At 36.1% G+C, this 24,540-nt stretch overlaps 1 protein-coding gene and 1 long non-coding RNA gene across 3 annotated transcripts; one reads left to right on the top strand and one right to left on the bottom strand.

Annotated features, from left to right (window-relative positions):
- The first annotated feature begins 3,291 nt into the window (after positions 1 to 3,291).
- LOC5570888 lies at positions 3,292 to 16,442 on the top strand. 2 transcript variants are annotated; one of them, XM_021853135.1, is made up of 3 exons: positions 3,292 to 3,572; positions 15,283 to 15,676; positions 16,096 to 16,442. In XM_021853135.1, exons 1-3 carry the CDS (start codon positions 3,554 to 3,556, stop codon positions 16,136 to 16,138), a joined length of 456 nt encoding a protein of 151 aa, XP_021708827.1. In that variant the 5' UTR covers positions 3,292 to 3,553; the 3' UTR covers positions 16,139 to 16,442. The 2 variants fall into 2 exon arrangements, with proteins under 2 accessions (XP_021708827.1, XP_001659399.2); XM_001659349.2 differs by having other exon boundaries at positions 3,340 to 3,572; positions 15,778 to 16,442.
- Positions 16,443 to 18,614: 2,172 nt separating this feature from the next.
- LOC110679313 lies at positions 18,615 to 19,267 on the bottom strand. Its single transcript, XR_002502385.1, has 4 exons — positions 19,043 to 19,267; positions 18,853 to 18,921; positions 18,720 to 18,786; positions 18,615 to 18,661 (listed from the first exon to the last, which is right to left on the bottom strand). It is a non-coding gene; the product is annotated as an uncharacterized LOC110679313 (long non-coding RNA).
- Positions 19,268 to 24,540: the final 5,273 nt, after the last annotated feature.

Below are 24,540 nucleotides of genomic sequence, written 5' to 3'. Positions count from 1 at the left end.
TCATATTACGAACACTTAAGGCTAACAGTGACTTCAAATGCATCTGATTGGCATAAATTAGCTGATATTTCTGTAAATTTTAATTTCTTCGCAAAGCCTAACTGTTAGCTGGTGGGTGTACCGATAATAATGTTGATTTAATTAGTTTTAGTATTGTTTTACGTAAAAGTATGGAACAACATTTTGATTCAAATGCCGAACACTGTGTTCATTCTGTCTCATATTCCAAACACCTTGATTCAAATTCCGAACAGCACGAATAAACCGTATTGAAATGAATAATTTAGCAAATAAATTTGTCTGAGCTGATTCTACTGGTCTCAAACTAGAGAATCATCACTACTCCCGCGGTATAAATTATATTCAAGACGTTGAAATTGATTTGCAATTGACTGCCATTTTCTTGTTATTTGATGACATATTTCAGCGAAACGTTTCAACCAAATCGCCATACAAAAACCGAGTGTTCGGAATATGAGTCTGTTCGGAATTTGAGACAAAACGGTATGTTTCTAGTCATAAATACTACAACTCTGGTTAAATAAACAGAATATATTTTCTTGTTGACTATTATACAGTAGAGTTAACAGATTAATGTAGTCGGTTGAAAATCGTTGGTGCAGTTCTTAATTGTACCATGGATTCAGTAGTTTCTACAATAAAAATTATTTCAGTGTATGTCTCGTCAGCAAAATCCTCTGGCCTTCTGGTATAGCCATGATTACAATTTATACAAAAATCTCATACGAATATATCTAAGCTACTTTGGGTTAAATCAACATCATTAATGAGAAAGCAGAAAGGAAATAAACTAAATTAAAATTGCCAACAACCTTGATGTAATTCAGAATAAAAAAAATAAAAAATTGTAGCAACAAATTATTTTTTTCTTGTTTCTCCAAAATAATGTTCAGGGCTGATTGATAATTAAGCTAAGTATGCTGTAGCGCTCAAGAAAAGTAATGAAATTCCTTAACTGAATGGGTCAAGATATTTCCTACAGAGAGCCTCCTTTGAAATGACATCTCTTCTCAATTGCGTACTGCGATCAGAAAATTGTGATTTTCTGGACCATTTCTGTGAAGAAATTTTTCACGCATCGAGATAGGCGATTCCTTTTCTTGTCAGTAGTAAACCAGCCTTCACAGTCGACTCTCCCCATCTCGATATATCTCCTTAGGTCAATGATTTGTTCGATCCCTTCAATCTGCATACATTTTCACTCTCCATATCTCGATATTCTCCTTATCTCGATATCTCCCTATCTCGATGTCATTTTTGTTCCCAATTTTCTCTCCGTATGTCGATAAGCCCATTATCAAAGGTTACTAGACTAGATTTTAGTTATTAAAAACAATTTGCGAAGACGTTTGTTTGTTTTTGGTTTTCCTGGTAACGGAAAAAATTTCAATCTAGTATTCATTTAGAATTTATTCTATGCCTCGATCTCTCCCTATCTCGATGGTCCCTTAGATATCGAGATGTGAAGAGTCCTAATATTCAAAATGATAAGTGATAAATTTACTGTTAAATTTAATTTCACAATCTTTCAACGAAGCCTGACAAATCTTCTTATGATCTCGTTTAGTATACTCTGAGATAAAACTTCCTCTTGTTTCTTATATTTTTTACGCTACTTTGACAAATGTTTCTTTAAATCATTAAATGATTCAAGGCAAAAATACTCGACAAATTCTTGATAATTGAAAGAGTAGATCGAAAAAGTAATTAATATATTTTATGTGTTCAATTCAATTAATTATGACAAATAAACTGCCCATAAAAGCATAACTGTGCCATATGGTATTAGTAGGCATTGAGAAAACAGCGTTCAAAGTTTGAAGTTTGTCTTCTCATACTAATTTTCATGATTTTATAGTACATTTTTGCATGCTTATTTTTCAACATGGGACTGCACCAATGTCATATGTTTCCACAACATTTCCAAACAAAGTGTGTAATTTTTTTTATTGCGTCGTAAAGTATATGTTAAAACATGAATGTTGCGATGAAAAAAGGTGTTCGTTCAAAAATCCATATGGGACAGTTATGCTTTTATGGGCAGTAAAGAACATAAAGCAACTAACTGATTTTTTTTGTTTCAAATATTGAACAAATGTATAGGAAACCAATGCAAAAATAAACGAATCATCGAAGTATACAATAACATATTTATGAGTACCGTAAAACGGGATAACTTTGATAGTTTTTTCGAAGAAAACTTGAATATTTATGCATGATGTTCCAAAGAATTATAATTTTTATTTTCAAAACAAATACTGGCATTCTAGCTATCGATTGCTGTTGATAGATTGCCAAAAGAATTATTTTTATTGGATATATAATTTTCCATATATGTAATCGAAAGTCGGCTTTCTATTTTGGGGTAACTTTGATAATGATAAATAGTACAAAATTGAATGGATTACGTAACATTTATAAGGCATTCCTCTAGGCGTTCGACGTTATAAGAAAATTTCTGACTTAAATTACAAAAATGGTCCCAGTTTGTTCAAAACTACATCAAATAGTGATCGTAGAACAGATTGTTTGTAAGCGTTTCGAAAATGCTAAAATCGTATACATTTTTTATATTCGTATATAAAGCTTCAAAGTTTTGCATTCATCGCATGCTTAACCAATTAACAGAAATTATTATATTTCGTTTAGTATGTGCGGTGGGTAACGCACTATCAAATTTACCCGCATTATCAAAGATACCCCGTTTAAAAAAAAAAATGATCAAAACATCTTCAAAATCCACCATGGTATTAAACAGTTCTTCTTTAAGAAAGATTTCAAATATTTTGTATGCCTTCGTGCGGAAATCTAATCAATAATTTAATGTATAATAATTTTCAAGTAGTCCTTGAGTCGTTCGTGAGGTTTTTCTGAAAATTTTCACGTGAAGTTTGAGTAAGGGGCGGTTACTATGACTTAATAATAATAAGAATCTTTATTTAAAAAAGGCATGTTTGGGCGATTTACTGTACAATTTGATGCTATGACTGTGGCAAAGGAGCTTTTACATTATTTCTCTCCGCCACCCACCTGATTTTCCCTCCACTCAACAATATCCTCAGCATGGAGCCCACCACGTGCTGCAAAAGAAACAAGCCACCTGACTTGCCCGAGTTGGCAGAAAAGAGACGACTATCGTTCGCCACCGTCCAAAACTGTGACAACGCGAAGAACGACGCTAGATTCTGTCACGGTTTGTTATGCCGGCAAAAGCGAAGAAACCCTTTCGAAGGGGATAATAACGTCACTCGAGCTTGTCTTCTTCACCGAAAGCTTTCGGTTAGCACCCAGCCATTGCTTCATATAATAGTAGACTTGACGTCGAAAGCAGCGAGCAGTCATCAACTGGTTTTTTACTCGTGAAGACGTGTCCACAGTTAGGTCTAAGAACGAAAGCACCGAAAGCGAAGAATAACGGTGTCTTCAACAGGCCGACATATCCAAAGAACAGTCGAGTGACTTGTGCGAGAGTATAGAACAGATCAGCTCGTGAAAATGAAGAAATTTGTGCTTTTTTTTCGCCTTGTTTGTGATGGAGGCTAGCACCGAAGGTAATTTTGTTTTCTAGTGATGTAATTCAATTAAAAGTCTGCTTCGAACATATGATTAATACTAAGTGCTGAAAGTGAACGTGGTGATATATTCGATAAGCGCGAAAAGTGATCATACTGGAATCGAAGGTCTCTTTAGGAACCGGTTAGCTCATCCGGCATATTTGCGGCATGTTTCGGCATTGATTGTTGCTCGCGAGTGAGTGTGGGCAAAAACTGTGGGTAATGGAATCAGCAGACATGAACATTCATTGAATGAAAACAGTTACCTACCTATTAGCAATTTCGTTAAATCACTTACGGTGCTGTATCGGATATGAAGTATTTTGCTGCTGATAAGAAATGTATCCATTGACAGATACATCGTCCCTAGTGATGTAATATGGTTAGCTCGTTTAAAATTTTATAAGACATTGTACACTATCAAGAGAAGAAATATCAAAGCTACAACCTTGGTTGTGAGAATGAGTTGAAAGTGCGATACTGTCGTGCGGGATGATATTGAGCCACTATTCACACCAAGCAAATGCCGAAAGCGATGCGTGAGCAAATTTAAAACCATGGGGAGGACAAAAAGTGGCAACATATTTAAAACATTAACAAAGAACAGAAATTTAAACATTTATAAAATGTTTTCTACCGTGAAAACTAATTACTCTTCCAAGTGATGCTTTTAGTGGAATACCTATGAATAAATGAAAAATTGAATTCCACGCTAGTGAAATTAAATGGTATAGTACTAAATTCGAATTTTCAAAGCAGGAACTTTCAGAAAGAAGGTCGTTTTGCCTTACTAATTTTGATAAACATTTCAAAAATTTTGAACACAAAAAAAATATAAAATGAAAAATAAATGTTTTGAAAATTAATGATATTAATTCCAACTTTGTTAAAAATCTTATGTCAAAGGCAATCTTACATACTCGAGGTCATTTTCGTATTCAACATTAAATATTAACTTCACCATTGAATCATTGAATCACCATGAATCGAAGCCAAAGTTCAAATTTTCAAGAGCACGGATCTGGCGAACCAAACATCCGTTTAGGCTGAAAACTTAATCGATTGATCACTAGCTGGTGGTGACCAATCGATTAGGTTTTCAGCTCAAACGGATGCTTGGTTCTCCAGATCCGTGCTCTTGAAAATTTGAACTTTGGCTTCGATTCATCGTCACCTTACGTATTTACTGTAAATTCGAGTGAGATTTTTTTATTTAAGAGATTATTTTTAGCACTAACATCACATTCGTTAAACAATTTCGGTACATGAGTACCGTCAAGCTACCATTCACCGTGCATTTAAGAAAAATTTGCACTTCAAAAAATTATATAACTTTTCCAAATAATTTGAAGCGAACTAGAATACCACTACCTAGCGTGCAATTATATAATAATTCAGGGAAAAATCTAAAACTAGTGATGCATAACAAAAATTACTCAAAAATTATGTTTGAAAATGTCATGTTAAGGTCGCTTCGTACCGTTCTATGTCACCATTTACCGTGCACGCTGGTGCACCATTCACCGTGCGTATAGTTTTCGTCATGATTTAATTTTGTATCTTGAAAAAACGTTGTTGATGGAGCAACTATGTTGCTAGTAGTGTACGCACTAATTTTTAAGAGTATTCATATCTTCATTTACAATTAAAACCATAAAAAGTTTAAAAATTGGCTAAATAATTAGGTTTTCATTAAAATCGTTATAAGAGGTTTGACTGTATTGTCCAAACCATTCCATGTTCGCTCAAAAACTAAATATGAAGTAGTTTAATGACCACATAACAACAAATTTAATATTACCGAATGATTTCATTCATTTTACACTAATGCACGGTAATAGGAACCATATATATTGAAAGGGATCCATTCACCGTGCATTTTGGTTTCGACTGAAAAACAATAAAAAGTTCTAGTTTGCATAAAATGTCATTGCTCATACGATGAAATACATCTCACAAAAAGTTTCCAGAATGAAAACTAGCTGAAATTTTGAAAAATTTCATACTCTATCGTTAAAATGAAAAATGTGATTTTTTGGCTTTTCTACTAGGAGTGTTGAAAAATCTCATTATCATACAGGATTCACATGATTTTTACTACATAAACTAGGTTTTTCAAAATGCTTTGTGATAAGAACTACTTCGTTTCATCAGTTTTATCTTATTTTGCTAACAAAAGAATAATTTGTGAAAATTGTATGAATATTCTGTAGGAATTTGTATATGTGCACGGTGAATGGAGGCCGCACGGTGACTGGTGACTTAACGGTACCATCGTTGAATGATATTGATAATATTTTAGAAAGCAGATCAATAAAACCGTGAAAAACGATTGATTTCACCTGAAATGACGGTATTTTAAAAGCGAATAAAGTATGGGTTTAAAGTTTTAGGAAGCTTGTGTAATGAAATCATTCTCAAACTTTTTTGAAAAGCGTTAATTTCAGTGAAGATCTCTTATTTAGCATACCTGGGCTAGAATTGTGTTTTTCAGAAGCAAAAATATAAGTTGATGTTGAATGTTGGAACACTGTTTTGAAATAAAATAAAAAGTATTGGTTTAATTGTTAAATTTGTCTTAATTTAAACCAAAACATACATCTTTTGAAAATAAAAGGAAACCATTCCATTCTTTGAATATACAATAATACGTTTCCATGTTTATTTCTTAAACATTTTCAAATCAAATGAGCTTGAGCTTGAGCTTGATTGGCCGCCCATGGTTGCTACTCCAGTATCGCCAGATCAGCTGCACTTACACAAGGAACCAACCAGATGACTACTTGGGATTAACAGGCACCCTCGGTGTATAAGTGCTGGTGATCTTCTATTTTTAGGCCACAATGGTGCCTGCCACGTCAGAATGCTGACCAATGAGGGGAAGGGGAAGGAATTGATGATGCATTCAACTGGCTTCCACGGTTGATCGTATATACCACTGTGTCAACGCCAGTTCATGCGGAAAGGGTGAAAGGGTGGGGTTATTTTTATGGCAGAGAGGCTTGCTGGTTTGGTTTGCAGATTGCCTATGTATCAGGTGTAAAGGAAGGCATGCTATAATGATGAACGAATGCAAGCGTAAGGAAACGGTTTATTTATGTCCGTCTCGGGTTTAAGCAAATGCTATGAATTGTGATAGATACATCAACTGTGATAAATTAGGAATGGTAGATAGAAGCAAGTGAAAGATACAACTACAAAGTACGAGGAAAGGAACGGGCCTGGGATTGAACCCATGACCTATGAAGCAGAAGCGGTAGCCATTATACCACCAACCCCGTCCTTAAACATTTTCAAATCAAATGTCTAAAAATTTATTGAAAATCCACATACGTGTAGAAAAAACCTTGGTAAAACCTTTCATTAGGACATTTTCATCCCAAAGAAGGACGGAAGGAAAATTTAATTGAGTTTTATTAAAAAATATGAGAAAATTCAGAAGGGGGCTGGTTTATTGTGGGGATAGGTTGTTGAGAGAGAGGTCGAAATTTTTGACATTTCGATCAGTTGCAAGATCAGTTGGGAATTTCACTGCATAAAATGTTACTGTATTAGTTATAACGTTCTTTTTTTAACGATATTGTTTCACAACACATTGATTCTGCTGATATACTTTCGAAATTGAATTTTTCTATCCCAACTCGTCACTTGCGCAATCGTTACTTGTTCACAGTAGGTCATCATCGCACGAACTACGCTAAATTTAGTCCGTTGAATCAGATGATGACTATATACATATAATCAGCACTGTGAAATAATTGATGTCTCGAACATAACTGAAAAAAAAAATACTTTTTTGATATACAAAACAATAGTAACTAATTATGAATCGAATATACTGAACAAAAATCAACATAGATATTAAGAACACATAGTAATTTAGAATGGTCGACATAATAGTCAAATAAATAAATAAATAAATAAATAAATAAATAAATAAATAAATAAATAAATAAATAAATAAATGACGTCCCGTACCTAAAAAAACTGAGGATTTGAAAGGCTGATTACTTCAGAAAAGTTACTCTTTGTATGTATGCTCAACACAATAAACTACCACTAGTAGGCGCTGGTGAGCATCATATATTTCAAACATATATATCTCAACTTTGGGTTCTGTCAGAAGACTAGTGTCTTTGGCAAAATTGTTCTTTGTTCAATAGCTTGTTAAAGTGGTTTCATGTTTTGCCGCTAGGAGGCTCCTAAAACAAGTCAGATCGAAGTACAAAAACGAAACAAATTACCTGTCAAAAAGACCACTTCTCATAGGTCGTTTTTGCAAAGGCCTACTTTCACATTGCTGAGTTGGACTGCAACAGGGCACTTTGTTACTAGCCTGGCTGTGTTGCTAGTTCATAAATTATAGTTTTAATCAAAAGTTTTGAATTTTTTTATGAAATCCTTCTGTTTCAAATTAATTTATATTCGATGTTAAGTTTACCGCATGTGTTTCTACAATACTAAAATGAATTAAATATACTTATTTGAAAGCAAACTAATGGAAATTGAATAAATTTACTTAAAAAATATCGCATTTTTTTTAATTTAACCCAAATTATGAACCTTGATATTTGAATTTGTTCACAAGATTTGCTTTAAAAGGATTCTGGCTGCACTGGCTTCTGTATCGTCAAGATTTTTGACTGAAAAACAACGAGGCAGTCTTAGTTGAGCTGTCACGTCCTGTCATAGGGAGCCGCTAGTGAGCATTTAAATTAAAAACTTTTATATCTCAGGATACAGCTCAAAAAGCAGAGCGGTGTGTTCAATAAAGTTGCTGATTTAGTCAAGAGCATACCTGATTAGTACAAAATAGTGTCACTAGGACGCGCTCATAATTATCAAATATTTCAAATTCATATGCCTCAAAATCCTTACCTGGTGCTTTTGGAAAAATTGTACTTTCGTTAGTCATTATCGAATTGAATCGAGTTCATATGTAGTTTCTCTATCTAGCTTTTTACGCTAGCATGCCATAAATTTTGAGTCACTCCTTTCTGACATGTCTTGTACACACTATAATAATTTTTGTAGCTTCATCAAAGCAAGCTTTGTGGTGGTACAAAAATAGTTATATTGTCATAGAGAAGTCAAGTCTGCTGCATTATGGACTAATGCACGGGTACATCCATGACGTTTGAGCGGTGCGGTGTTATCAATGTGGCCATAGCAATGAGTGAATTCGGCACCGCTCAAACGTCAAATTCGTGAACTCGTGCATCGGTCCATTGTGTTTATGGAAATGAAAATCGATCTTATTTGAAATTTCCCATTTTATTTAATCGGTTTCGTATTTTAAATTGACATATAAGGAAGCCAGTAATAATATTAGAAAGAATGTCATCGAGTAAAAAAAAGGTTGATGTATTTATGACGGTCTGTCACTGATAGTCCATATACACTACCCGTCATAAGTACGGACTCACTAAAACAAGTATTACACCACTCACAATTTTGCCGCTAGGTGGCGCTAGTGAGCATGTAAAATTGAGCATTTCAAACTAGTTAAATATGAAGTGAATCAAACATGAACCACTTGAATATCAAACAATTCGTATTTGAAATAGGTGAATATGAAGTGATTCAGACCTGCAGCATTTGAATATAAAGCAAACCAAACCTGAACCACTTGAGTATGGAGTGAATCCGACATGAATCACAACATAAATCACTGGAAATAAATCCTAAATCTCTTGAATATGAAATCAATCAGACCTGAATCACTTGTACATAAAGTGAATCAAACTTGAAACATATGAAAATGAAGTAAATCAAGCATGAATCACTTGAAATCATTGAAACATTAAGGGGACACGGGAGACCGTGTTATTTTCCCTATCTTTCGTCTCACTCTAACAATAATCATCAAAACTTTGTGGAAGCAAATCTCGAGTTTTAGTGAACCGATGAAGCTGAAAATTTATCGGGTTGTGCACTACATATATAGCATGATAGTGATACATTTTCGCATCGATATATGGAGTGGTTCTTGGGATTTGCTTCTTGAAATGGATAGGGTGATAATGATGACGTCCCGTGCGGCCTTAAGTGAATCAAACGTGGAACAGTCGAATATGAGTGAATCGGATAAGAATCACTTGGATATGGAGCGAACTGAATCACTGATCACTGAATCAATTCTGTAATCAATTATAATAAAGTGAATCTGACGTGAAACACTTGCGGGTATGTAGCGAAAAAAACTTGAATCTTTTGGATATAAAATGAAACAATCCTGAGTCACTTGAACATGGAGTGAATTTGACATGATTTTTTTAACTCCATATTCAAGTCAAACCTAAATTACTTGAATATAGAGTGATTCAAACCCGAAAAACTTGAATATAAAGAGAATCAGACATGAATCACTTGGATATGAAGTCAATCAGACATGAATCAATTGCATATGAAGAGATTCTGATTTGAATAATTTGAATATGATGAATATGAGTCCTGAATGAATCACTCGCACATGGAGTAAGTCATACCAGAATCACTACAATATGAATCAGATCTGATACACTTGAATAAACAATTGATCAGACCTGAATTAATTTAATATCATTCCGTCCCTAATCACTTCAACTTCCAAATGCCAAAGGTTTTCTGAACAGCATTCTGTCTTATCAAATTCATAAGGTTTAGGTACAGTCATCCCTCCAGAATTGGTTTCCATGGCTAATTTAGACCATAGTAAAATCAAGAGATAGAGCTAGTATAAAGTACTCATGAACATGCTAGTATAAAGTACTTTGAACATGATCAACAGCGCCACATGATTGCAAAATTATAATTCAAACTATTTCCTGGATGCCCTTCACTTTCTTAACAACCTTGCCGACGACTCGAACTTTCTATCTCTTGTAGATCACAAACTAGAAAAAGTTTGAAATGCTCAAATTTACATACATTTACAAACTATTCGCTTCCCGGATGTCCTTGATCCCCTGATCAACTTGGCTGAAGATCGCTTCTTTGCAAGTCGTAAGGATATGGAGATAAAGCAATGTGAATTTACCTGGCAAATTAAACCGAGTACAATTGAAGACAATGTGATCTATACAGAATCTATGACAGAAGGTCGAAAGACAAAAGGTCGAAAGGACAGAAGGTCGAAAGGACAAAAGGTCGAATGGTCAAAAGGTCGGAAAAAAAATTTCAAAGAACGAAAAATTTCCTTCCAAGCAAATCATTTTCGACCTTTTGTCCAGAAACCATCTATACAGGCTACTATGTTCTACAGAAAAAAAAAAAAAAACAGTGATGCAGCCTATTTATCAGAGTGCGCATAAGCTTTCAATTCCACAGTTCGTAATGACCGAGAGGTACCTAGTACGCCTAATCTCCACTCGAAAACCACGAGTGCGCATCTCGACTAATGTTTTTTACGTTGCAAGTAACAGACAGTCATAAAAATCAATCAACTTTCATATACAATGAGAATGTCATGCCTTCTTCTTCTTGGCATTACATCTTCACTAGGACCAAGCCTGCTTCTCAGCTTAGTGTTCTTATGAACACTTCCACAGTTATGAAGAGCTTTCTTTGCCAAAGTTGCCATTTTCACATTCGTATATCGTGTGGCAGGTACGATTATACTATATGCCCAGGGGAGTCAAGGAAATTTCTCTCTACGAAAAGATCCTGGACCGACTGGGAATCGAACTCAGACACCTTCAGCATGGCTTTGCTTTGTAGCCGCGGACTCTAACCACTCGGCTAAGGATGGCCCCTTTCATGCCATTCCTAGTACCCGTATCACGTAAATAATAGTGAACTTGTTCAGCCAAGGTGCTCTAATTGCAAGTTACTTGGTGCGCGGCAGAACAAATTCATGGTTTTCTTCAATCATAACACGTTTTAACTACATCAATTTTGTCTGTTTCTAATCTTTGAACGCGTGAGGGCCTTAACAAGAATGACAGATAGAATACATTTAGGATGGCTTGTACCAATTTATTGTTCACATAGGTCCCATATTGATTTTCGAATCAACACCTTTTTTCATCGCTACTTTCTTGTTTTAATATACACTTCACTGCGCAAATGACAATTTATACACTTTGTTTGAAAATGTTGTGGAAAAATATGAAGATGGTGCGGTCCCATATTGAAAAATAAAGGCATAACAATCTCTGTACGAACTTTGAACCCCAATAACAACTGAAAAACTTGAATTATGTTCAACTTTACATTTTTTACTGGTCAATATTAGAAAAATGAATATTCTGTGGGGTGGAGCTATATGAATATTGCGTTCAAAAGTTTACCAGAAAATTATAATAATTTGTATGAAAATGCAAACTTCAAACTTTGAGCGCTATTTTCTCAACGCCTACTAATTCCATATGGGACAGTTATGCCTTTGATTGGTGTTAGTCTGGGAGGGAGAAACCAATACAAAATTTGTGTACGTCATAGTGAGCCGGGATTCCGCTGTCACGAACTGTCACTGTGAGCCCAGTTCTCTAACATTGGACTAACATGGGAAAAGCGCGTAACTGATTAAAACACATTTTCGCATTTCATCAAAAGTGACAAAAATCTAATAAAAATCAATTCATACACACAATGCACACAATGCAAGTAATGTCACGTGCTCACCTTTCGATCTGATTGAATATGAAGCATTGAAAAAAGTATCGTTTTACTTTTTCTAATGAAAATGGATATTTAGTGCATTGAAAACGGTGGCCCTTTTTCCATGTTTGTCATGGACACAACAACAAAAGAAAACTAGTGATTTTCCCCAAGCCTGCCTTGATTGTTGTTGACAAGCTGGATTTATTTTGCAGTTCAAACAAATGTTGTTCTATATTTCGTGTATAGTATCTGTGCCTACCTCCCAGGTGTTAGTCATTTGTGAACGGTAAAATTATAAAAAAAAGTGTCATATGCGATCAACTCACAAGTGAGTGGACTTCAAAGTTAATACCGTAATCCGGGGTAACATTGATCAGTTTTTGGGATATTTCTTAAATTTTTCGTTTGAAAATGCAAATGTTGCAAATTTTATATTCTTAAAACAAATACTGGCACCCACTGCTCGTGACTATAAACTGTATTTTAATTTTCAAAAGATTTTAGTTTGTTTAAACAAATATTTTGAGTGATTTTATGATTTAGCTGATATGGGGTAACATTGATCACCCATCACTTAAATAATGGGCCCCTGAAGCCAAATATGAAGACCAAACTCTTACAAGTCATTTACTTTTTGAGTTATTCCAAAAATAATAACACTTTGAACCGCAAAATACGCCTAAAGGTAGGAAATTTTTTAAGGAAATTCTGAATTCTTAATAGTAGATTGTTAATGTTGCTTAATTGAATAAACTAATGAAAGATTTGACAACCGAATCGTTTTCGTCGATTTTTAGTATCAATCGCATTTTCTTTGCTCATACCATTTGCAAAACTCTTGTCTCTTGTCATGAATCTTTGGTAGTGTCATACATAATGATAAAAATCATTGATTTAAAAAGTTGACGAAAAGAAACGCAATTTTCGCAAAAACTTTAATTTTCATTAGCTTTTAAGTGTAAGAAAGAGAGGCACCATTCATGATTTGAAAATATTCCATCAATAAATGGTGATTCAAACTTTTCACGAGAAGGATCATACCGATCAATGTTACCCCGGATTACGGTGTCTCAAAATTATGGTTTTGGCACTTGGTGCGGTTTTGCAGAACCCCAACCAATTAAACTTTGTTATCAATAATAACAAATTACCCTTACTCCCTATCAAAATGTGGTTTTCGGCAAAGTTTTAGCTGGGAAGATTTCACATGAAAAAGGCGTGTGCACAACCAAATTTCTTCCCAATCACTTCAAATCAAATCACCATTTTATCATAATTGATGCTGTTTATGCAGAGGGGAGTAAAACCTTCAAAATTTGCATCACTCTACTGTATATGTTCTGGGACGAATCCCCGTTAGCATTCCTAGAAGTAATTTTCGAGAAGTTTCAGGAACATCCATATAGAATATAGAATGGAAGTGGATGGATTAAACTAGGACCAGTCGCATCGTGTTATAAATAAACAATTCAATTGTGGTGGTGCTAGCGATTTCTGAACGTGCGAGCACTCTTGATATAATTTTTTAAGCATTGCTGAATTTCTTGACGATTTTCAGAGCAATTTTTATTGAACTTCCACGGTATCTTTAGAAGTTCTTGAGTGAATCGAAACTGCCACAAGAATGTCTAAAAGTAGTTCTTAGTTAATTCCTGAATAATGATTTGATAAAATTCCCACTGATGTTTTGTGGCATCATTAATAGAAATACTCAGAGCATATTATGAAGATTTCCTGAAAGATCTTTTTTTGCAGAACTGTTAAACAAATTCCAGCGAAATATATGTAGTACTTTCTGCGCTATGGTATATTTTTGAAGAATCTTAAGTTTCTTCCTTTTGCGATTAGCCGCGTCACTTCGATGCAAAACAAAACTACACTAATTCACAGAGTTTTTGTTCTTCATCCATGTGTTACCTATAAATAGACAAGGAAATTAGAACAACCTCACTGGTTGTAAAGGCAAGCAGTTTGGTATAATTGAGTCAAATTTGTTTAGAGAAGCTAATTTTAATAATATATAACTAGGTATAAAGAATATTCATATTTTTTATATGAATGATTGCAAAAGTTGATCCAATGTATAATCCCAAAGACAAAAAGCTTGCTTAGTAAAGACTAGAATGAAAATGTGTGCAAAGGGGTGTTAGTGACAAAAACCTAGTTTCAATAAAATATACTTTGAAGTTTTTCTAGCATATTTCTTTTCATACAAATTGTATGGGAGTCAAAAAAAAAAACAAGCCAGTCTTCAGAAAAATGTGTTAGTTTTTTTTCTGTTAAGCGGAAAATCACCTGAGAATATCAGTAGAAAGCTTGCAAACTGTAGAATTTTGTATTATCCTTAACTCAAAGCCGGCAAAAATGTCACTTACACCCTTTTGCGTTTGGGCCCCTCAAATATAATCACTTTCAATTTCCAGCCTTCCATAGGATTTAAAATATCTTTAGCTTCACTGTGCACAAAATATCCGCTAAAGTTTGGCCTACCCATTTCGAACGTGGACGTGTTCCTGCAACTTATATTCGATATTGAAGAAAACTTCCTTGGGAGGTGTTTCAACAATAACAATAATTTCCTCAATAGTCTAGGATTACCACTCCAAACCAACCGACCCCTCCACCCCCCCTTGAGCCAAAACAATTTTTTAATACAGAATCCACTCCAATTCAACAATTTTTCAGACTTAAACCCTCGGCATTAAGTTAAGGGAGAGCTAGGTGTCGACCAGAATATATTTCCTGACTACAGTTTTGAAGTAACTTCTTCTTGAATAGATCAACTTTTTTATATAAATAATTCTTTTTGAAATACGATCTCAGAAAAATGACCATTTGATAAAATAGAGTTTCCACGCATCGAGATAGACGACTAATTTTCTTTTAAGTTTTATAGTCCACATGAGGAGGTGACATACTCAGTATTCCAAATTAAGTTTTAGTTAGTTAGTTGTCTTTATTTAAAAAGTTTTACCTGATTAAGTTGAAATGTCCTAATTGTAAAATGTGTGAAGATGGTTTAGATTTAATTTCAAAACCACCGGCGATTATTTAACAATATAGCGTCGTTAATACGTTTGTTAGAAAACAGATTTTTGATCATTGCGTTCTTTTCTTTTCACAGAAAGCCTCTTCGAGCAAGATCTTGGCGATCAGTTCAAAATCGACGCATCCACTCGCGGCTTGCAAAAGGTGAATCTGCGATGCGGCGCTGACTCAATGCGTATCGAACTGAAGACAGAGGAGGATTTCACTGGCGTTATGTACACCCGTGGTAGCTTCTACAAGCAGTCTGAGCCGTGCTTTGTAAAACCTAAACGAGCCGGCAAATCGCTGGAGATGAAATTCAATCTCGATCAGTGCCAAACCATCAACAACGACGAAGTGTACTCCAATATCGTTGTGGTGCAGCACGACCCTGACCTCGTTACTCCTGGAGATGCTGCCTTCGCCGTCGAATGCGATTTCCGTAAGCCGCGGGGAGTCACTGTGACTTCACAGTTCCAGGCCAGAGATAGGTAAATGATTCACTAAGGTTTAATGGTTGAAATTCTAACTTTTACTCTTCACCAATTTCACTACTCCGAACAATACGAACACACGAACCACGCACCAACAGTCTCACACCCACATCGAGAATCACACTGACAAGCCCCGATCCGTCGACACCTACGCAAGATCATGATCACTCGAATTCGGTATTCAGTGATACTGATTCGGTTACTTTCGTTCCGAGCCACTTCACGAACCAAACCGCCGAAGAGAAGCGAGTGAAGGGCTCTGTTGAAACCGTTGAAATTTCCTCCAACAGGATCACCGATGAACTCTGAACACTGTTTTATGGGAATGGAATATTTATTTGAAATAACTTATTTCTATTTATTCTTCCTACGGTATTCACATTCTAATCGAACTATCTTCTTCTTTGTGTTTTCAGGCCAGTATTAGAAAAAGTTAACGCTACTCCTTCGTATAACTAAAGCGATCGCATTAACTGCAATTAATCTCGTAGATTGCCAAAACAGGACTGATTACACCAATTTAACTGTAAGACTAGTAAGAAATGACTTCAACTAACCACGAACTAACAAGAATTACCACTAGCATGCCACTGACTGCGCGACAGTAATCATTAGTTTAGAGTAGCGTAGAACCGTAGAAAAGCAGACACTAATGCAAAAATTATCACTGTTATAAGTGAGCATCGAGTGCTGAGAGCGTGAATGTAAGCGAATGAATGGGCGACAGCATAAAAAAGTTAATAAAGATATTGAAATATGTCTATCTGTTTGGGTTGTTTCCTAACCATGATTGAAAGAAAGTCCTCTGAATTAACAGGGTTAAATTGATCGGAAGGTCCCTCCTTGTAAATACAGTCAGGTCTCATATTAGACACATGGTTACTGGGATGTTATAGGCATCCGCGGTATAGGAGCCCCGGGCTTATAATTTGCAGGGCAGGATATCAAAAGACCGGCTCCAGAGGCACGTTCCCTGCCATTTGGGACATTTAATTAATTAATTAATTCGCTTATGCGATTTTCCCCCTTCATCCATTTTTCTCCCATCTTCCCTTCCCTTTCCTCTCCCTGAGGATTGATGATGAAATACGTTCAAATATGACAATAGCACAAATGTCCCAAATAGCAGGGAACGTGCCTCTGGAGCCGGTTAGCTCGTGATTCGTTCTCCGCCGCCACACACCGTTCTCCTGCACACCGTCAAAGATGGCCCTAACCAATCTGCATTATTACAACCCTAATAGCCAAAGAATATGAAGATGCCACCCGACTGTTAATTATTCAATCAAGTAGGCGTAGCGAATAAACCAACACCTCACTCTTCCAGTGACGTCAAAAGCAAAGCGTCGAGCTTTCGGTGGCGCTCCCGTTTGTCCGCATTTATTCTAAACCTCACTGGTCTGGTATGCTCACTTTGTGGAGAAAACCAGACAGGGTAGGTGAGGAGAGTTCTTTTTGATCTTTCGACCTTGACGCTTGCTCCTGGGCAGTGCGTCAAGAAAGCCCGAGCAGTCGTCAGTTTTTTTTCCTTTTCGGGTCGTGCGCCAGTTTTTTTTTCTGAGTGCTTTTATATAGCCGAGCAAAAGAGTGAAGCTGAGAGTGGATTGTGGCTGCTCAGTCAAGGTTAACGGTGACCTCGTTTGATGCTACTATTTCTAATCTATAAAATATGTATGACTGCACATTTAACCCTCTAATACCCAAATTTTTATTTTCGATTTAAATATTATTTTTCGTTCTCTAAAATCGTTCTAAACACGTTCTGGGCAATTATTTATTTTTATTCGCAAATTTTTGAATTTTGGTTTTTGAATTTTATAATTTTAATTTTTGAACATCCCTAACTTTTTTCATTTTTTCTTGAAGCCTTTTCTGGTTGTTGATTTTTGGCAATAATAAAAATTTAAATTTTTGTGGTACTTTTAAAAATATTACATTTTTAATTTTTTTTTCGGAGCGTATTTTATTTTCCGTGTAACTAACGGAAAAACAGGTTTGAAATTATTTTGATACCACCTGGCTCTTCTTTTGTGATAGGTCGATCGTATAAAAATATAGAAGGTACGATTTTTTATATTACACGTTAAATTAACCCCGGGCATTTATAGGTTGTACAAGAATACAATTTTTCAAACAATTTTTAAAAATACAAAAAAGTTTCAAAAGTCATAAAAAACTTTTCTTATATGCGTGTTATAAGTCAAGGTTTAAGCCAAAAATAAAATAATTTTGATTTCCGAGCTACGAAAAAATACACAAAATTCCTAAGTGTACCCCGTCTAACGGCGGGGTTGGGTATTAGAGGGTTAATCGTTACAATGGTGGGACGTAAATATGAATTTTCAACAAACTATGAATGGTTCGTCACTGTAAGTGTCGGCATGAGAATAAGAGTGTTCTATGATCGAGTTTTTTGTTTCTTTCCAAATAAGTAAAATATAATAACACATGCTTTCGTCCTGACAGCTGTAGGAATGTTATATTAAGATATTCGTTCAACAAACTTTGAATGGTTCGTCACCACAAGTGTCGGCAAAATGAAAATATTATATTTACATATAAGCATGTATATATCTCACAAATCATTATTTATCATGGTCTAATCGCTTATCAAAGTGAATCCTATGACCCAACGATCCTTCCCATTAATAAACATCCCTCCCAGTAACCTTTGTGGAGATGCAGAGGCAAACACGGTCTCCAAATAGCAAAGGTTACACACTAACATTCCTTCCCCCAATCCCACCTGACTGCAAGGTAGTGGCCAGCGCCATTACTGACCCTGTATAAATAGAGGCACTGAAATGGCCAATCCCAGCTGAACTTCTAGTTGATTCTTTGTGCATTTTCACTGTCTTCGGTCAATCACGGAAAAGCTACCATTGATATGTGCAGTCAGTCTAAGCTAAGCTAAGCTAAGCTAAAACCAGACAGGGTAGGTGTTGTAAAACTTTTCGTAGTTCGGTTTTTTCCGCAGCTCGACTGGAAAAATAAAGTTTATTGATTTCGACTTCAATCCATAATATTGTAATCAACTTACAAATTAGTTTCCCAACTATTCTACCTGTCCAAAAATCGTTCCAGCGTTAGTTTTGAGGTTGGAGAGGCTAATAATAATAAAAGAAAATACTGTTATCTGCCACTAACTGAATGAGTAACTATTTTGTACTTACTTCTCCGTTCGTACTACCTAGTTAAGAACTTGTGCTTTTAGTCAGCTTAGTTTATAAGAATTGTTTTAACTGTAATTTTAAGAAATAATAGTAGTTGTTTAAGGCATGTTTTAGAAATAGCTTTAGATTCCTAGAAAATATCGTTACAACTTCTGTTTTCATACTAGCACGTAAAATAATCTTCACCAACCTTCAACTGTTTTAGATCAAATTCACGGTAAAAAATTCACTTGTTCAGAAATAAGGTAGTTAATAATATACAATAGAATTTTATAGAATATTAAATAAGTTTTAGCTTCTTCATGAGATCATCACTTTTTCGTGGATATTTTTGCTGATGTCATCATTGGGCGGCTGTCACCGACGTGTCATCGTTGGCAACGCGTCGACATTCTTCCGCGCCGACTTGAGATGGAACCAGACAATGGGCCGAGCTAGCGCAATTCGCAACAGTAGGTGAGGAAGGGCTGGCCGTTTTGTTTACAAACATACCTGTCTCAGATCAAGTCTCAGTGTTGTCAATAATTATTCTAATCTGGTCGCCTATGCTCATTGTGTGCTATACTCCTTTTTTTTAATTTCGTCGACACTGTTTGCAGCACGGTTAGTCTCAGGTTCAGCATCATCCAGACCAGGCAGTAAGGGCTCATTTACAAATTTCATAACGCTAAAGGGGGTGGGTTTGAAAAACATTCAGGGTGGGTTGGGTGTCAGAAACAGCCATTTTTAGCGTTATGAAATTTGCGAATAAACCCTAATGTTTGTGAACAAAGTGGCCAGCAAGTTAAAAATGGCTTCCTAGCTACTTTCGCCAAGTGATAACACCTTACTCTGGCTACAGAGTACAATTCACACATCTTGGCCCTAAACACCTGTTGTTCGAACATTCCAAGTGTTTACCGGTCCTCTTCCAGCATGGTCCATGCTTCGTGTCCATAGATGACCACCGGTCTTAATAGCATTTTGTACATGGAACATTTGGTGCGGGAGTGAATCTTTCTCGATCGCTGCTTCTTCTGGAGCCCATAGTAGGCGCGGCTTCCACTGATGATGCGTCTCCGTATTTCACAACTAACGTTGTTATTTTTATCTTCATCTATAGTAACACTGCTTCCTAGGCGGGCTCTATCGCGCTCGGTTCAGCCTATCAGCATGTACTTTGTTTTTGACGCATTCACCATCAGTCCAACTCTTGTTGCTTCGCGTTAAGGCGGGTGAACAAATCTGCCACCGTTTCAACTTTTCTTCAAATAATATCCATGTCATCCGCGAAGCAAACAAACTGTTCGGATCTTGTAAAAATCATTACCTCGACTGTTAAGTCCGGCTCTCCGCATGACACCTTCAAGCGCAATATTGAACAACAGGCATACGTCCTGTCGTAGTCCCCGGCGAGACTCGAACAAACTGAAGTATTCGCCCGAAATCTTCACGTAGTTTTGCACACCGTCCATCGCGGCTCTTATCAATTTTATGACCTTCCCAGGAAAGCTGTTTTTGTCCAAGATCTTTCATAGCTCTACACGGTCAATACTGTCGTATGCCGCTTTGGTGCGAAGGAAACTGGTACTCACGGCATTTCTGGAGGATTTGCCGCACGGAAAAGATCGGGTCCGTTGTCGAGCGGCTGTCGATGAAACCTGCTTGATAACTTCCCACGAACTCGTCACTATATAGGTGGTAGACGACGAAAGGGAATCTGGGATAGCACTTTGTAGGCGGCGTTTATGATAGTGATTGCACGATAACTTTCACACTACAGTTTGTCGCCCTCTTTGTAGATAGGTCATATAACGCCTTGCTTCCACTCCTCTGGTAGCTGTTCCTTTTCCCATATTCTGACTATCAGCCGACGCAGACAAGCGGCCAACTTGTCCGGGCCCATCTTGATGAGTTCGGCTCCGATACCACCCGTGCCTTATTGTTTTTGAGCTGCTGAATGGCATCCTTAACTTCCCCCATCGTGGGACCTGTTTGGTTTCCACGTCCACTGTGCTGACGTAGCCATCGCCTTCGCAGCCCTGTGTTCTCTGTGCCATTCAGGTGCTCATCGTAGAGCTGCTTCCACCTTTCGATAAGGTCGAGTCCGTCTGTCAAGATGCTCCCATCCTTATCCCGGCACAAAGCCTTTGCGGGATATGTTGAGCTTCTGATGAACTTCCGCATTTTTTGAGAACGATACAGCAACTTCATTTTATGGCATTCCACCTCTTTCAGGCGGCGTTTTTGTCCCGGAATAGGCGGGTTTGCTGTTTCTGATTCAGTCTGTATTGTTCCACGTTTTGCCGCGTATGATGTCGCACCATTGAAGTCCGCGCTGCATTCTTCTCTTTCAAAACCTCCTGGCACTCCTCGTCGAATCAATCGTTTCTTGATCTCTGTTCCACATATCCGACAATGCTTTCGGCGGCGTCGTTAATGGCTGCTTTGACTGTCCACCAGCAGTCCTCAAGAGGGGCCTTATCGAGCTCGCCCTCATCCGGCAACGCTGCCTCAAGAAGCTGCGCGTACGCATTACTAACATCCAGTTGCTTTAGTCGCGCTAGATTGCACCGAGTGTCGTCCATCGATCAAAAAGTGGTCGATTTGCAATACACTCAGGCAAATTAATTATCGAATTTCATAAATTTTCCCTTATGAAGCATTGAAAAATCTATAAAAGCCGATTTCAGAAGGCTTTTATGGATTTCATACCATTGCAATGATAACCATAATCGAGAAAATAGGAGAACATAATGAAGGTATACAAATTTCATTGCGCGCCTTATGATTTCCATTGCTCTAATGACTAATTTCATTAATGATACCATATTTTATAAGGCTGGTATGAATTTCATATTAGCTTAATGGAAACCATAATTGCGAAGCAAGTTATACTTAATTAACGTATATCAATCTCATTAAGCTGCCTTATGATTCACATAGATGTCACTAGTGTGAAAAACTCATAAGATTGTTATTATGAAAATTTGTAGCATAAAATCATTGGCTCCAACATACTGCGAACTTTTTCAGTTATGGAATGTCCAGTTATGGGAAAGCAATGGAAGATTGTCGATAAAACGGAAATGTGGATTTAAATAAACGGAGAATAATAGTCGAATTTACGTCAACAATATATTGTACTCCGAATAATTTCATTGAATATTTTTTCAATATCTGTGTTAGAAAATGTCTTGACCAAAGTGTAAAATTTGGATGTTCATTCTTCACCTGCCTAATAATAAGTAGATGAACGCATTGAAAAATCAGTAAATATCCCGAATGGAATTTATTGTCAACCATGTATAAAAAACGAGTAGTATAATAATAGTTTGTGTCACAAAAAGTAATGTAGTTTATATTGCTGATAGAAGTAATTCTTAAAATTTTATTTCAATGTTCATAATGCTGTTTAATGAAATTAGCCAGTCACCACATTGACATGATCCAGATCAATTCATAAGGTGAATCAATGAAATACTTACCGATTTCTTGTGGCTAATAAACATAAGGGAAAATAATGAATATTCAAAGTATTTTTGCCTGAGTGTAGGGTAACGACTGTTTATTTCGTTCTTAAACGCTAACAGTTGGCGCCAGCGGCAAAAAGTACAGGCAACAACCTTTCGCACGTTCAGTTTCTTTCACTGGCCGCCGTGCGACGACACTGTTGTTTGTATTCCACCCACTGATCGCGCTACGCTGGATTCTAAAATTTCTCAAACTTTCTACACAAACGCATGGAAGAATGGTAGTCGGAGAGCTGTCAAAACGTATGGAAAATAATGAAAAACGTAAATTACTTGCAATTAGGAAACTGGATCAAAAAAGTAGAGATTAGAAATCAAGTGTAAAGTGAATACAGGTATGTTCCGTTTTTATCAACACGATCGGCAATTTTCAGTTGATAAAAACGGAACCGTGACAAAAACGGATTTTTTCTTAGATTTTCTTAGACAAAATATTTTACAAATTTGAAAACAAAATTGCAGTTTTGTCAGGACAATACACATTTTCATCATTTAAACGCGCAGTATTGATGTTTAAGAGCTGTAAGAAGCATTTAGATTGTTCATTGTTATAGGTTCTTAATGAAAATTGATTGCAGACTCCTATCAATCAATATGATTTTGTAATGAATCATCAATAGTTTTAGTTTTCTTGGTTAGAATTTCAATAAATGTAATATGTAATTTTAAAACGATAATCACATAAATGTCCTATGTCACGGTGCTCCCCTGACCGTTATTATCAGAAAAAAATCTCCATCAAATCTGTGCTCACCAGTCGATTTCTATAGACAAGCTGCATATCTGGGCAAAATTTAAAAAAAATCGTAGGGCCCGTTTTGGAGTTAGGCCCTTTTGAATGTGTAAGTCCACTCATTCTAAAGAAATCCAAGATATTTAAACGAGTTTTCATTGGCCGTGATTATCAGGATGCATATAATATTAAAATTTGAATCAAAGTTGGATTATATAGTTATTTGTAAATTCTGGGGAGAGTTTTGAATGAGAAGATAGACGAAATTTGGAGTTACGTCCTTTCGGAAGCGTGACCATTGAAAACACTTATTTCCAGTAGATTAATTAGGTATTCTTATACCTTTGAGCATGTTCAAATGTTTTCAATGGCACATTGCACTTATATGCCGCCAAAGTATTTCACAATCAACTGATTTTCCATAGGCTAAAGTGTTTTAATGCATTACGGAGCCAATTTCATCATGTAATCAAATTAGTTCTTGTAGCACAATATTCTGGATAGCTTGGTGAACCCATGTACTCACGATTCAGTTTATTTTACACGCAATTATTGTTACCTGTTGTACATCGAAGCGAAGTATACGTCAAGGAATACTTTACGAGTTAAGTTTTCGGTTATGGATAGCAGTGTATGGAATAAAATAAAATTAACAACGTAGAAAGCAGCGATACAAAATGGAAGAAAACAATGCAAAGTTTAGAACATTTGTTATTATTTTGTTTAATGGAATTCAAAATTGTAGCATTTACAGAGCTTAAATGTTTGTCTTTGTCAACTTAGAAAACTTTGTAAGGCTCCCAAAGTATGCTTTTTTTCGTTTGTGATGAGTCATAGCAGCTCTTTACTTCACAAGCACAGTCTGCGATCGAAAACAAATAAAAGTGTACATGGAAATCTTTAGATTGTGTAGGATTGAAACCATATTCTGGTATATAGCAGGTTATCAATAGGACCACAGAACAATATACGATTTTCCGGTAATCATAACTAGAATTTACGTTAAATCCATGAACAACTATAACCATATTATATATATTTTTTTTCAAAATTAGACCCCTTGACTTGAATTCCATTACCCAGAATACCCGAAGACCATCTTCGCAAGTTCCAGTTTCTAGAATGGCATTACTTCGAATTCCATTATCACGGGACAATGTCATACAAGGTAATTATATAACCGGGACAATAGCATTCAGTGTAATAGTGCGTTCAGGGTGATGACACTCGGGTTAAGGAAATTCGGAGTTAAGGTATAGAATCTTCAAGAGAGTTTGATTTTCAAGGGAGACATATAACATAAAGCTCTGAAAGTGTTATGATTTTAAATTCAATAAAACCAATTAATAACGAATGTTTCTTACTTTTCTTAAGCATATTTCAAGTACTGAGGCTTTGCTTCACGACATACCATGAGAATGGATTGTTTGATTTATACAATTC

The sequence above is a fragment of the Aedes aegypti genome, chromosome 3 (genome assembly GCF_002204515.2).
Source record: "Aedes aegypti strain LVP_AGWG chromosome 3, AaegL5.0 Primary Assembly, whole genome shotgun sequence".
In the NCBI taxonomy this organism is placed as follows: Eukaryota; Metazoa; Arthropoda; class Insecta; order Diptera; family Culicidae; genus Aedes; species Aedes aegypti.
This window is presented reverse-complemented; position numbering and strand designations above follow the sequence as displayed.

What these genes read in the sequence shown, in the direction of transcription:
- LOC5570888 (XM_001659349.2), top strand. An exon ending in CAGTTCCAGGCCAGAGATAG is followed by an intron (nt 15,677 to 15,777) that starts GTAAATGATTCA and finishes ACGCACCAACAG; the next exon opens with TCTCACACCCACATCGAGAA.